Below are 15,292 nucleotides of genomic sequence, written 5' to 3' on the forward strand. Positions count from 1 at the left end.
TTAGTTGAAACTACTGCAAGTTTTTCTAATTTCTCCTTGGCTACCGGTAAGGACATCAAGTGCTTGCATTTTCACCATGGCACTAGCCAATTTAGAGTTGAATAAGGAAGCACTTTGCGCGAATTGTTGTACAAAGAGTGTCGTTTTAGGATCACGAGCTAATGCTTGGTCAATTGGGAGAATTCCTCTTTGCTCAAGGATTTGATCAAAGAAAGAGTTGTCAACTATGTTTGAGCTTTGTGGATTTTGATCAAGAAATGTGGAATTGTTCGATGTTGTGCCCTTAGGGCATGTTGGCATTAGTTGCTGTCGAAGATCTGGGTCCATCAGTGGGTCAAATCGGCTAGTACCTTCGTAAAGTCTATCTTGGAAAAATGCACAATTTGAGACGCCTACTGTATGACAACCTAAAAGAATAACCATTTCTTCTGGTGTAAAATTTTTATCACCAAATGCCGAAATGGTTTCACTTACTGTCAAAAATGGACTTGGAAGATTTACATCCTGCGCTCTTGACACTAGACCATCTCTTCGCCCTGTTTGTACGGGATAATTTGGTCCACCTCCCTATTTTTGAAATTGTAGATCATTTAGTATATATATATATTGATCACATAAATTATAAGCTTGATGAGAAAACAAAGTAATTAGTAGCTAAAACCATAAAAAGCCATGAATTTACCAATCTAAGAACTTCCTTAGTAGCAATAGCAATAATGTCAGCACATGAAACAACACCGGGACATTGTGCTTCTGCTATATCTTTTAAGGTGTCAATCACTTCATACCCTCTTACGCTAAGGTTTGGACCAGCCGTTTTCTCAGTGGAGAGTCCATTAATAAGAATTGATGCATCACATCCCTTTAAAGGTAAAAAAAATTAAATAAGTCAGATAGATACAAATCAAGTGAAACATATTTAGAGATAGTTTTTTTTGTCAAAAACTACCTAATAAAGCCCAGTTTTAACATTTTACCTTTTATAAGGTAGTTTCTTACAACATTTTTTTTATTAGGTAGTTTCTCACAAATTTTAGGTTGTATTAGATAGTTTCTGACAAAGAACCCTTAGAAATACGTGATATAACCACAGATTATACAACTAAAAAGAGCTTACATGTACGAAACAATCATGAAATTGCATGCGAAGGAGAGCAGGGAGAATAGATGTATCCTTTTGGAACTCTTCTTGAACTTTGATTAAGAGCACTTCCTCAATATTTTCTAGTCCGTTAGGACATAGACCTTTATAGAAGCCGACCTGCAAACCAGAAGGTGTAGTTGGGGTAGGAGCACTTGGAGGAACAACGGGAGGAGTTAGAGGAGGACTTGAAGGGATTGGACTAGGGCTATTCCTAGGGGGCTTACCATTACCATAGTCTTTTCGACCATAGCTCGATTTTGATCGTCCTTGATTCCAATTCGAATCTTGAGATTGACCCACATGGCTTATTGCCAATATAAGCATTGTTAGAACTAGGGCTCTAACTACAACACTAGTAACCGAAAACTTCATTTTTTTTTTCCTAGCTTCTTACAATGGATAGATTATGAATGAAATTATAATTATTAGTGTAGTTTGTATGCAAATAAATGTAATTAGCAAAGTGGTTTGTTTTCCTCATTTAATTTAGGCAAATGCATAGATATATACTATGTACGGAATACATTGATAGGGAAGACATACAAAACGTGCAAAGATGATTGTATTGTCGCCATGAAATGTTCGTCAGTGTTGCCGTAGTAATATGTAGATTATTTCAGACCATAACTTATATTATATTATATTCTGATAGGTGAATTCCGCTAAGACAATTATTCTGTGATAATAAGTTATAATCCGTACGATTGTACTTCGTATTGTAGTATTTGCCAAAAGAAGAAATAGCATAGAAATTACGCGTTTACATACAACTTGGAAGTTGGAAGTGGTCTAAATATTGTGGATGCATGTATTCCCTCCATCTTAGAAAACATGCATCATTTTGATTTTACACATTTTATTTTGAAATTTTCAGATATACAAAGTACATTATACAAGTACACAGAACATTATATAAGTACCAAATATCACATAATCACTTTTTTTAGTTTAATTTAATTTTCTTATAAAAAATTAATGTGATATTGTAATTATTTTATTATTTTTTTTTTGAAACAAATGTGATATTGTAATTAGATTAATAATATAGCATTTAATATATTTACTTTTTAAAATTTAAGTTGGGAATTTATCGACAATTTACAAGTAAGTCGGTGTAATAAATATTTATTTATTTTCTATTCTTTCCACTTTTAGCTTCTTTTATGCAATCTTTAGGACTGCAAATATCTTTTTCTTTGTAATTATAATATTTCAAGTTATGTGTTGAAAAATATAAATTATTAAAAAACTAGTTTTTATATTTTCATTCAATTGCGAGTATCAAATTTGATACTTCTTTTAATAATTTAATGATTCAAGCTGAAATTAAGTTAAATTAGGGTCTGCTCAATTCAGCTTTTAATTTTTCCTTCATTTCAGCTTTTAATTTTTCCTTCTCTCATAAAATTAAATATTCATTTCAGCTTAATTCAGTTCAGTCCAGCTCAATTCATTAAATGTGAACAGGCGCTTAGGGTCTGTTCTCATACGTTTCAGTTCAGCTCCTAATTTCCTTATCTTTAAAAATATTCAGTTCAGTTCAATTCAGTCTATGAGAATAGGCCCTTAGTTGTGTCAAAAAAAAAAAAAAAAAAACCCTTAAAATAGAATGTATAGGCATTAAAGTTAACATATTATTACATTCATATAAATGCAAATACAATTGCTTAAATATAGAATTAAAATATAGCTAACCATGTTCCATTCCTGGGCTAATAACATAAAATAGCCTACAGCTTAGAACTTTAATTAGTTGAACCTATTGCAAGTTTTTCTAATCTCTCCTTGGCTACCGGTAAGTACATCGAGTGCCTGCAATTTCACCATGGCACTAGCCAATTTAGAGTTGAACAAGGAAGCACTTTGAGCGAATTGTTTAACAAATGAAACTGTTTTAGGATCACGAGCCAATGATTGGTCGATTGGAAGAATTCCTCTTTGCTCAAGGATTTGGACAAAGAAAGAATTGTCAACTATATTTGAGCTTTGTGAATTTTGATCAAGAAATGTGGAATTGTTCGCTGTTGTGCCCTTGGGACATATTGGCATAAGTTGTTTGCGAAGAGTTGGATCCATAATTGGGTCGAACTGGGTAGTACCTTGGTAAAGTCTATCCTGGAAGAATCCACAACTTGAGACACCAACTGTGTGACAACCTAAAAGAATAACTATTTCTTCCGTTGTGAATTTCTTAGCATTGAATGCTGAAATGGTTTCACTCACTGTCAAAAATGGACTTGGAAGATTCACATCTTGGGCTCTTGATATTAGTCCATCTCTTCGCCCTGTTTGTATTGAGTAGTTTGGTCCACCTCCCTATTAACGGATGAACACAAAATTAATTGAAAGAGAAATAGAAAATAAGATGTACTTGTGTTTAAATTAATTCCAAAGTAATGAGTCACAAATAAAATACCCTTCAATAGGAAAATCAAAAGGAAAATCATTAAGTGTAAGAATTTACCATTCTAAGAACTTCTTTAGTAGCAATAGCAATGATGTCAGCACATGATACAACACCCGGGCATTGTGCTTCTGCTATATCTTTCAAGGCATCAATCAAATCATATCCTCGTACACTAAGGTTGGGTCCGGCTGTCTTCTCAGAGGAGAGTCCATTTATAAGGATTGATGCATCACATCCCTACAAAATTTAAACAAAAAAAACATTAGATGAAACATTTTAATTATGTCATTATCAACCATATGGACAATAAAATTGATGCTACAATATAGATGGCTTGAAAGTTGATCGAGGACTTACATGTACAAAACAATCATGAAATTGCATACGGAGCAGGGCAGGAAGAATAGATGGATCCTTTCGAAAATGTTCTTGTACTTTGGTTGTGAGTGCTGCCTCTATATCCACTAGTTTGTTAGGGCACAAACCTTTATAGAAGCCAACTTGCAAACCAGAAGGTGTAGTAGGGGTAGGAGTACTTGGAGGACCAATAATAGGACTTAGATCTAGAGGAGGTCCTGAAATAATTGGAAGATTAAACCTAGGGGGCTTGTTTCTTCCATGACCCATATGTCGACCATTGGAACCATGGCCCTTTATTCCATGAACCGAACCATGGGATTTACGACCATAGCCCGGTTTTGATCGTCCATGTTTCAAACTAGAACCATGAGATTGATCCGCATGACTTATTGTCAAGATGAGCAATAGAGCCAATGTTTTGACGAAAATACTAAAAATCGAAAACTTCATTTTTTTTTTTTTTTTTTTTTCTTTCTAGCTTCTCACAATTGATTATGAATTATGAATGAAATTGCTAATGTATGTATGCAAATGTAATTAGCAAATTGCTTTGTTTTTCTTACTTATGTGAATGTCTATATATATACTACGTACATTGCAAGGAAAGACATGCAAAATGTATAAGTATTTGGTTAATAATTAATTTAATACAATGCACATTAATAATACTTCCAATACTTAGCTTGGTTGTTAGAAATTATGTAGCAAATCGTGCGTAGAAGATCGTATTATTGGCATGGAATGTACGTAGGTGTTGACATAATTATCTGCAGATTATTCCAGACAACATATAATCTTGTAGGTGAATGTCTTGAAGACAATCATTTGGATTTTTTAATAATTGACAAAATTATAAACTAGTGTATATGCATGGGATTATAATATGCGTTGACCCATGTATATGTGATTGTATGAATATTGTGCATAATTATCAAATTAAATGAATCTTGATTATCTCCTTGGCTATCATCTCAATTATTTATTTTGGGGTCCTATGAAACTTCAATTATTTAAGGATATTTTGTGAAAAACTACCTTTTAAACTTTGAATTTTGCGAAAAACTACCCTAAAAACAAAATGTTGTAATTAACTACCTTATAAAATATAAAATGTTGCAATTAACTACCTTATAAAGTATAAAATGTTGTAATTGACTATCTCTAACCGGAATAACACATTTGATTTTTATTTTTCGGTGTTGACCTTGTCATGTGAGGGTCACATGACCCTTAAATGACTAAATTCTCCCCTTTCTCCCAAATTTTCCCGCTTTATACCAACTCTTTTCCTTAACAATATGATTATTCATATTTTATATTGTTTATTTGCAACTCCTTTGATAATTATATGGGCTGAATTGGTGTAAAGAGGGAAAATTTGGGAAAAAGAGGGGATTAAGTCATTAAAGGGTCACGTGACATGGTCAACGTCAGGAAATAAAAGTCAAATGTGTCATTCCGGTAGAAGGTAGTCAATTACAACGTTTTATATTTTATAAGGTAGTTAATTACAACATTTTGTTTTTAGGGTAGTTTTTCGCAAAATCTGAATTTTAAAAGGTAGTTTTTCACAAAAAATCCATTATTTAATCGGTATGTACCTGATTTTGCCGAGTCAATTCAAGTCATCCAATTTTGGGTAATTTTTTTGTTCATTCTGCAGTTGGGACACTTTTGGATCATCCAATTCAAGTTCAAGTACAATTGGGTTGTGGATCAAGTTAGATCATTCGGGTTGACCTCGGTTAGTTTTGTTATAAAGTATATTTACTTATAAGTAACCATGGATGCTAGTTGGATAAGCTTATATAATAACTTTAGCTAATTTAGATAATTTATACCCAAAATATATACTACCTCCGTTAACCATTATATGCAACAAAAGCATATTTTATATCTCATAAATAATACCCCTTTGTTGCAAATAATAATTAACGGAGGTAGTATAATTCATGCACCCAAAATACAAAGAATAATACCTTCAGGTTGCCATGAGATAACCATGCATAAGGTATTAAGGTAATATACTACTCAGACTCCGTAATACCTCACTCAAATAATTGTTTAACTAAAAAAAAAACAAAGAGGAGAGAGAAAAACAATTTTTTGGTTATACTATACTATAAAAAAATACAGTATAATTGCGCCCTCTATGTACGTTTTCTAAATTATTTTGGAAATTTGCTGCAGGTGTAAAGAATCGGTTATATATTTGTTAGTTAGACTACAACTAATTAGATTATTAGAAGGTCAAATTCTTGTTTAATGATGCCATTATTAAGACTATTAACAATGCAGGGGACAATTAGACCCCCATAAAAATCACGTACTCCGTAATACATTGCATCCTAGCTAGTACAGTACAACTTAATGATATATTTACAATATACATGTATATTTAATAATTATTACGGAGTATTATCATAATTTAAATTATTATTAAGACTATTTTGTTATTCACAAACAATATTTGTTAACCGTTAACGTCAAACAGCAGAATCTGGGATACTTTGAACCTGGCATATATTGTTAGTTATTTTAGGGGTTACTTGGGATTTTGTATGCATTAATGCACATGGAGACATTATTAGTCAACTCTTACGAAAGTTTTCAATTACTAATTAAGTCTAAGCACTTTTAATACTCTAATGTAATACGGAGTACTATAGTCTATAGATAATTAATTAGATAATACAAATTAAACTGGGCACGCACTTGTTTATAACGACAACCCCAAATATAAAATGTTCACGGCTTTATATTCGTACAATGGTGGAGACAAAACTTTTTTTTTTCTCTTTTTTTTTTCTCTTTTTTTATGTGGCCATGTGGGTGAATTGAGTGTACTCCTGGTATGTACTATGTAGTCAATTGGATCCTTCCGAATTCTAGTGACCAAAAAATTGGTATGACAAATTTTTAACATTAGTACAATATGGTAGTCATAAAATTCATCCTTCTTTTCTATCAATCCAGAATATGAGGTAATAATTTGAAATTAGAAAATAATAATAATAATAATAATAATAATAATAATAATAATAATAATAATAATAATAATAATAATAATAATAATAAATAAGGGTTTGTAACATTATACGGAGTGTTTGTTGCATGAGATATATTTACCATACAAAGTAATTATTTAAGAGTGAAGATGGCATTTGAGAGGTTTTAATCATATTCTAGTGATGCATTATTGTATTATCTTTTCATTTCTTTTTGTTTGTCTCATATTTTTATATACAATTTTTCAGGCTACAGACTCGAGCTTATGAATATTTTTTTTTAAAATCATAAGTTAAATAAAAAAAAGTGAATATTTCAAAATGACACAAAGATAAATCAACAAGTTCCCACATGGACATGCTAATTATTTTATTTATCAAAGATTTTTCACATTAAAAGTCAACTTAAAAAAAACGAATGGAGCTATGATAGACTAGTCTACTATTCGAGATATAAATAATTTAGATAATATAATTTTCGATGAATTATACTTCGAATTTGAATTAAATCAATTCATCAAGTCAACTAATTGGATACATATATTACCTCCGTTTTTTTAGTTGACACGTTTTGACTTTAGCACTATTAACACACCGACCTTTGACTTATACATAATGAAAAATATAGTCATGTGAAATCTTGATAGATTCATCACATTATATTCTTTCAAAATATCAGCTTTTCAAAATTTTTTATTATTGATAATTAAATATATTAATGATTGAATAAGTGTATTGGCAAACTTGACTAAAGAAACGTGTCAACTAAAAAGAAACGGAAGAAGTATTATTTTAACTATGTTAACTTATTATATTTAGAAAAAGTACCACAATTTCTATGTTATTATCATCCATACATCCTTTAAGGTTTTGCTCCATACATGAGATATGAAATCCCATTACAGGGTTTCCTCAATAACATAATAGTCCTCACATCAAATCAAAATAAATAAAAGAGTATATACCTGAGCAATCAAAGTAGCCATGTTGCTTAAGGAGATGAATATGATAATACTACTTTAGTTTCCGTGCCATGTACGGTAATTTTCAATAACTATTATTAAACTACCATTATACTACGATTTTTATCAACATTTAAAAAATATAGTTAATAAATTTTGGTTAAAATTAAGGATTACAAAAGATATGTCAGATATATAATGACGCAAAAAATAATCAAACTTATATGTTAAGATTTTTTTTTTTATGTAGCTATATAAATATTTTTGTTAAAGGTTGTCAATTTTTTTTTTTAAGTAATTATATTATATAATATTAGGGAATTATTTTGGTATAATATTTGTTTCTTTAATCGACTTTTATTAAAAAATAAAATAAAATAAAAAATACTACGTAAAATAAAATAAAGAACACACCATAAGATGACACGTTGTAATACCCCGTATTTTTATGTATTTTTATAAAGTATTTAAGTATTAATAAAATGTATTGTCAAGGGCTCAAGTATTTTAATTAAATATTTTAAAGGGTTAAAGTATTTTAAATATAAAGTTTTATGAAAGTAAAATATGTTTTGGGCCAAACGTTTATTAATTATTGGGCAATGTAAATTATTACTACATACTCTTATTGGAATAACCCATTCCAAAATCCATAACTTAAGCCCTATCCCATAACTCAAGCCCACATTTTTATAAGCCCAAATTTAACCCTACACTTTCTACTCTATAAATACCCCATGGATCCCCAAAAATTTCCCACACAAAAAGGTTAGTCTTATTTTCTCTCTCCTTTGTTTTATTAATTTGTGTAATTATAATTATTGATTTATGGGTTTTGATTTTATTGTTTAAAATTAATTTAATTAGTATCAAATTGTATTTTGATGATTAAACTTAATAATTTTCAGATTTTATAAATTTTATAACCTAGGGTTTTTAATTATTGAAAATCATAATTTTAGGGTTTTTATGAATAATTGATTTAGGGCTTTTATAGTAATGATGTTTTGAAATTTTGGTGATTATAACTACTAATTAGTTTAACTTAATTCCAGATTTATTTTGAACACGCAAATTCATGTTTTAATAATTAGATTTCCGTTCGTTAATATTAATCCTGTTTTAATCCCGATCAGGTTCTGAACTTGTCCGATTTTGATAAAAAAAAAAAAGTAGTGTTTTTCATGTGAAAACAACGTTTTAAGAAAGACTCACTACCTTTTTTAGTGAGCATCACCTTCTCGTGACCAAATTCAGCCTCTAAATATGATTTTCGGGCAGTTTTTGATTTTTACGAAGTTTTTTTTATGCTTTAAATTTAATCCTTGAGTTTAAAAGGGGTAAGAGATAATTTAATGTTTCTATGGATAATTTAAGTATAAAGATGTATTTTGATGAAGTTTTAAAGGATTTTTTATTAGTTTAAAATGTTGGAATTTTATTTAAAGTTGTATAATTGTGATTTTTAATAAAAGGGTGTGATTATCCATTAAAAAGGAGTTTAATTAGGGGTTTTAAAATAAATTTTTCAGATTATTATAAGTTATTTAAAGTGAGTTTAAGTTGCAAGGGTAATTAATATAGTATTATTGTCCCTTTATGTAGGAGACTTGGTTCGAGAATTGTTGTAGAGTACTCGGTTATTTTAAGAGCTTATTTAAGGTACGTACGCGTAATTAGCATATTTTGGTGATGTAGAATCATGCTAGGTTGGATTTCAATTAATTACAAGTAGTATCATGCTAAGGTTTATGTATGGAATTGTGAATTTATGATGTTTGTAGGGAAGCATGAATTATTTGTGATGGTTATAGATTGGAAGATTATATTTTGGGCATGTTGTGTTTGAACCACATTTTTATTTATGGCATGTTAGAAGGCATGATTAATTAAATTACATGTTTAATTATGTTTGGCATATTGAAAAGGAATTTTATTATGGTTCAAATAATTTTTATTGATGCTTTAAGCATGAGGAAAGAGCTATATAAGTGTCTATGTACACGAGGAATAAATTGTATGTTGGTGCCTTTGTGCACTTAAGGTGTTTTTAACACCGAGGGATAGGATTTTTGGCGCATTATGCGTTTAAGGTGTCTTTGACACTAAGGTAGAATTAAAAAGAGTTCAACAATAAATAGTATGTGATCACTAATTATTCAAGAATTAAATTGGTATGTTTGTTTGATTGAATAATTATTGTTGATTGATTTATTATGCTTTGAGAGTCATCACCAAGTCTAATAATATGTAAATAACGTAAAGTGAAAGAGATTACGCACCAAAACTCTTGGAATGTATATAACTTGAGTATGAACAATGGGGGGAGTTATGGGGTTTTATATTTAACCATAACTTCTAATGGAGTACAGGACGCTGTATATTCTTTTTTTTTTATTTATTATTATGCGCAGGAATTCCGCCACCTTTGAGTGGTTTTGTCGCTGGCACGGTTAGCTCCCGTGTCAGTTAACCTCAAATTTATTTGGGGGAGGTTAGGAGGTGGAAACCCGTTCGATGCGTAATCAATGCAAAATGAATTAGTTAGTGTCTAGTCATCGTGTCTTGTTGATTGGTGTGTATGCTTGTGAACAGGTGCAATGAGGTAAGTGTGTGTTGATAGGTGAAAGCATGTTAGTGTGGCTAATTTACGCTTATGTACTCAGCTTTGCTGATTGTGTGTGTGTTTGTGTATTTGGCCATGTCTTTACCTTGGCCCTATGATGACCCATTTCTAATGGAGAGTAGTGGAAACAAGTAGAGATAAACTTTTCAGGTATTGAAGCATGATCATGATGGGGCATGAGAGAAGAGTGAATCTTACTAGTTTTCATTAGGTTACAAGGTGTTTTATGCTTTATTTATTTATGATATATATTTTGTGTGGACTAACACAATGGTTTGGTTTTGGGAACGGTTTTTGAATAAGGGCCTTTAATGGTTCCAAGTTGTAGTTTGATTTTATTTGACTTGTTCGTTTGGATTTAAACTTTATTTTCGTTTGGTTGACTTTGGGTTGACTTGTTTAATCGGTTTTAAATTTTGAGTCTTCCGCTGTGTATCTTTGATAATTGCCTTAGCCATTTTCACGGTGGCGGTAATGTCTTAGTTATTCCTAAATCGTATTTTTAAAAGAGTAGAAAGGGTATTTAAAGGAAAGGAATTTCTAGGGTGTTACACACGTGTCATTGCTGGTGTGTCTTTTAGTATATTGTTATTGATTATTGATTATTGATTGATAGATTGAAAACCAAAGCAGGCTCAGTCCAAAATGAAGCAAATCGAAGCCCAAACTTTTTAGCAATCCTAGAAGCCCAAGGATAAAATGAGTCAATAGTTAACACATCAACGTTTGGGTTTGAATTTAACACTAATTCCTCAATTTCCTTATCCACTAAATCAAACATACCACCATGCAAACACCAACCTACAAACTCATCACCTTTACCCGCCCTATCAAACTCCAAGGGCAACCCATCGGGTATAACACTATAACTCTATACTGGATATCAAGCCGCGTACGAGCTTGAGAAAAGATGTCGTCGGAGTTGTCACTAGGGCGGGCTTTGGTGGTAGAGGAATTCAAAAGTTAAGAAAGGTATGGTGAAATTTTTTGATGAAGCAAGTTTAAGGGAGAAGTAAACTACTGGATTTAAGTGCCTTGAAGTGGTAAGGGAAGAATTATTGCATGGTGAACTTTTTTATTTGAGTTTTGAGCTTCCATAATTTGCTATTTTAAAAGGGAACGTGTTACTTATTAGCTTGTGTTGGTATTTAAATTTCACTTTTATGGCCGTCAAAGGATTTTTATATATGTACATATATTGTTTGGTAAATAAGAAGAACTATCACCTAGTTCGGAACCTCTCTCAAAAAAAAAAAACAAAAAAAAACTCTCACTTGTTAATCAAACTTGAATTAGTCAATTAGACACTATTTATTAAAGTAAGGATGAAATCAAAGATAAGAGGATTTCCATAGTTTCTAATAATAGAAATAAACCCCCAGGCCAATAAATATCAAAGTAAAAATTTATTTCCTTATCAGTAGACCAATAATTTTTTGTTTTTTAAGTGTTTAAAGATTCTAAGATAATATGATGAAAATCGATCCTACAATCTTCTGAAATTGGGATGAAAGCTCTTATCACTTGAGCCATCTCTTACTCTCTAGGCCAATACTTTGTTAATGACATGGTTTTATATAGGGTTGGTGAAATGTACAATTTGGTCAAATGATTATTTACGAAGGGTAATTATCAAAGGTAATATAATTACTTGTATTCCTACAAATTTAGTGAAAATAGTAAATTTAGAACAAGAACATACGTGTAGAAGGACAATAAAAATAAAATATGAAAATACGCGCTTTGTAGGTCCATGCATATCTTAAGATGAACTTAGCGCCTGTTCTCTTCAGATTATTTTCACTTCAGCTCAAATATGTTCAGTTTAGTTCTTAATTTCCTTCTTTCATAAAATATTCAGTTTCAATAAGTTCAGTTTAGTTCAGTCAATCAGAAACAGGCCCTTAGAGCACACAGTGCAAAATATCTTGTTTGTTTAATTTAGGATGATATTGCTCTTTTAGTTGTCTTTTGTTTTTCACCGTTTGTCTTTTCATTAGTAAGCGGCGACGCGTTCTATTAGAACTGTGCAATTGTGCACTGTCGTCTGTGTGCAAGGTGAAGCTAAAATAAAAGAAACGAGATAGGAAATCAATGAAATATAAAGCAAGTTAAATAGTTTATCTTTCTAGAAATGGAAACAATGTACTTATATATAATTCCTCTATTATCAAATCGCCACTATTGTTTTTTACAAAGCTTACAACGAAACAAACAGACAACACTAAAACTAAAAAAACCAACAAAGGAAGCGACGATCCCGAGCACTGACAGCCAACCAATGCGCTGGGGCAATCCACTTCCGAGGCACCTTACATATCTGGCAGGCAAAAAACTAAGGGAGAAGATCCTGGATTTCTCGTAACAACCAGAAGCTTGAAATCGTAGAGGACCTGGAACAGCGAAACAAGGAAACTAGCGGAGCATAGTCCGTGTAAATGATGAGACGAAGAAGATCCCTACGTAGAGCCAAGCGAAGGCCCCACAAGCAGGTCTGCAACTCTGCCTAGAGAGCATTATGAACACGGCAGGCTCGCACCCTACCACCAAGGACCCTATATGAAGCAACTTCCCTGGCCTGATAATCCAGCCAGCGCCTGCCCGATTGTCGTGACAGAGCCAGGCTCCGTCAACAACCAAACAATAGTCCAAGCAGTCCGTAGACTTTCCTTGCAAACACAAAGGCGACAACTCTTGGCGCGGACTGGGAGAATGAGTAGCTAAGAAAGCCTGATGATGATGGAAATCTTGAGCTTGAGCAGCTCTAGCTGTCTATTCCTGAGAAAGATGATGAAATAAGGAGGAAGACCAAACTGCTTGTCTAAAACCACAACCATTCCGAATAATCCAGATGGACCAAAGGAAAGAGACGAAAGACGTTAGACCAACGATGTCCTTGGAACCCTTAAAGTGCGAAACCACATACACCACCCAGTCAACAGACGGTGAAGATCCTGGAAAGATACCGTGCAGGCCTAGGAGAAACAAATCCCAGAGTGAGGTAATAAATGGACAATCTCTGAACAGATGGGATGTCGTCTCCAGGCTTGCACGACAAAAGGGACAAATCGGATCCACCAGAAGATCTTTGGAATCTAAGGTAGCTAACAAAGGAAGGGCATCATGAAGCAGCTTCCAACAAAATACCTTAAAACGGGGGAGGAGAGAGAGACCCCGGAAGGATTTCCACCAGTGATCCGAGATTTGAGCACTGACAATGGAGACGACACTAATTTTTGTTATTACTTATTTACTTCCTATAATTCATAATAGACGAAAGCCCATGGATGGTTTTTTTATATTACATAAATCATATGAAAAAAATAATTTTCTAACTCAGACCATATAATTTTTTGATAATTTGTTGTTGTTTATATAGGATACGTAATTTTTTTATTATTATTATTATTAATTTTATGTAATTTAAAATGTGACCTTATTTGTTGATGCAAGTTACATGGAAAGTGAATTTATATTTAATAACTATAAATTATAATTGTGGTTAGAGGGGTCAAAAGCACACTCGATCCGACCCGATCAGAAAAATATCCGATTCAGATTTGGAATCCCGTGGACATAGCAATTTAGTATGACTTAACTTTAAATATTAATCCTACATGGTGATATATATATATATATATATATATACATATATATATATATATATATATATATATATATATTGATAAGTCTATTTATTATATATTTTATTCCCCGTCCCACGGTCATATTTGTGCTTATTTGAGCTCTGCATGGCTATTTTTATTACTAATATACGTTTTTTAGTGTTTTTGTAGAGTTAGTTTTATTTTGTAGGAATTTGCAGATATATAATAATTCCCGAGCTTACTGAGCCACTACAAAGATATTGGAGTTTGATCGTGTTTTATGACCGTATATTTAAAGCCAAGGCCGTTCTAAATAAATTTAGTTCGGTGATTAAGGGCTCAATTAGAGAAGAAAATGGTCCAAAGTTCTCACAAACAAGACGGACCAAACTAATAAATAACAAGTCAGGAAGGCCCAAGACATACAAATTCAAGATCCGAGCAGCACAACTCACTGCTTAACGGCTGGGGCCAATCGGACTGGGCCTAGCTCGATTAGGCTTTAATTTCTCGCTTATGTTTGCTTATGTCGGTTGATGGGAATTATAAATACCAAAATATGTCGTACAATAGTACGAATGTGCTTAACCCTCCACCACTGGTACAACAACCACAACAGAGGTACTACCAACCTCCACATCAGAGACCACAACAGGTTGTTACTCCTCCATTTGATTCTGGCCTATCAGAAATCAAAACGATGTTAGCCAATATGCAGAAGCAGATGCAGAGTAGAGATGCGCAAATTGACTCATTAATAGCACATAATAAAATAATAGATACTCAGATTGCGCAACTTTCCTCTACTCTGCAAACTCGCCAGCAGGGAGCCCTACCATCACAGGCAGTACAAACAACAGAATACACAAATGCAATTACTCTGAGGAGTGGTTCACACTATGATGGGCCTCCTATGCCCAAAGATGATGAACCTGCTACAACAAAAATTGCTAATCTTGATTCCGTTAAACCAAACAATGTTGTTACTAGCCCTGCAAGGCTACAGGGTAAAACTAACTTTTCTGATACTTCTTTGCAGGGTAAACCCCAAGATAAGAGTGGAGATGTGCAGGGTTGCTATCAAACTTCCATTCCCTAATAGACATTTAAAGAGTAAGTTGGATAAGCAATTTGGTAAGTTTCTTGAGGTTGTGAAAAATTTGCAGGTAACAGTTCC

At 32.3% G+C, this 15,292-nt stretch overlaps 2 protein-coding genes across 2 annotated transcripts; both read right to left on the reverse strand.

Annotated features, from left to right (window-relative positions):
* LOC110695264 (peroxidase 57-like) lies at positions 1 to 1,651 on the reverse strand. Its single transcript, XM_021872548.1, has 3 exons — positions 1,118 to 1,651; positions 683 to 862; positions 1 to 567 (listed from the first exon to the last, which is right to left on the reverse strand). The coding sequence occupies exons 1-3, from the start codon at positions 1,514 to 1,516 to the stop codon at positions 1 to 3; spliced, it is 1,146 nt and encodes a 381-aa protein (XP_021728240.1). The 5' UTR covers positions 1,517 to 1,651.
* A 1,099-nt stretch (positions 1,652 to 2,750) lies between these two features.
* On the reverse strand, positions 2,751 to 4,530 carry LOC110695350 (peroxidase 57-like). Its single transcript, XM_021872621.1, has 3 exons — positions 3,909 to 4,530; positions 3,609 to 3,788; positions 2,751 to 3,460 (listed from the first exon to the last, which is right to left on the reverse strand). Exons 1-3 carry the CDS (start codon positions 4,359 to 4,361, stop codon positions 2,894 to 2,896), a joined length of 1,200 nt encoding a protein of 399 aa, XP_021728313.1. The 5' UTR covers positions 4,362 to 4,530; the 3' UTR covers positions 2,751 to 2,893.
* Between the last annotated feature and the right edge of the window lie 10,762 nt (positions 4,531 to 15,292).

The sequence above is a fragment of the Chenopodium quinoa genome, unplaced genomic scaffold, assembly GCF_001683475.1.
Source record: "Chenopodium quinoa cultivar QQ74 unplaced genomic scaffold, ASM168347v1, whole genome shotgun sequence".
NCBI classification, from domain to species: domain Eukaryota; kingdom Viridiplantae; phylum Streptophyta; class Magnoliopsida; order Caryophyllales; family Amaranthaceae; genus Chenopodium; species Chenopodium quinoa.

Bases quoted from the DNA above. Each gene is read 5' to 3' on its own strand.
- LOC110695264 (XM_021872548.1), bottom strand. From the start codon at position 1,516: ATGAAGTTTTCGGTTACTAGTGTTGTAGTTAGAGCCCTAGTTCTAACA. The intron at 863-1,117 runs GTAAGCTCTTTT...TTACCTTTAAAG, and splicing joins TTCATGATTGTTTCGTACAT to GGATGTGATGCATCAATTCT. The intron at 568-682 runs GTAAATTCATGG...TTTCAAAAATAG, and splicing joins CTAAGGAAGTTCTTAGATTG to GGAGGTGGACCAAATTATCC.
- LOC110695350 (XM_021872621.1), bottom strand. From the start codon at position 4,361: ATGAAGTTTTCGATTTTTAGTATTTTCGTCAAAACATTGGCTCTATTG. The intron at 3,789-3,908 runs GTAAGTCCTCGA...TAAATTTTGTAG, and splicing joins TTCATGATTGTTTTGTACAT to GGATGTGATGCATCAATCCT. The intron at 3,461-3,608 runs GTAAATTCTTAC...ATCCGTTAATAG, and splicing joins CTAAAGAAGTTCTTAGAATG to GGAGGTGGACCAAACTACTC.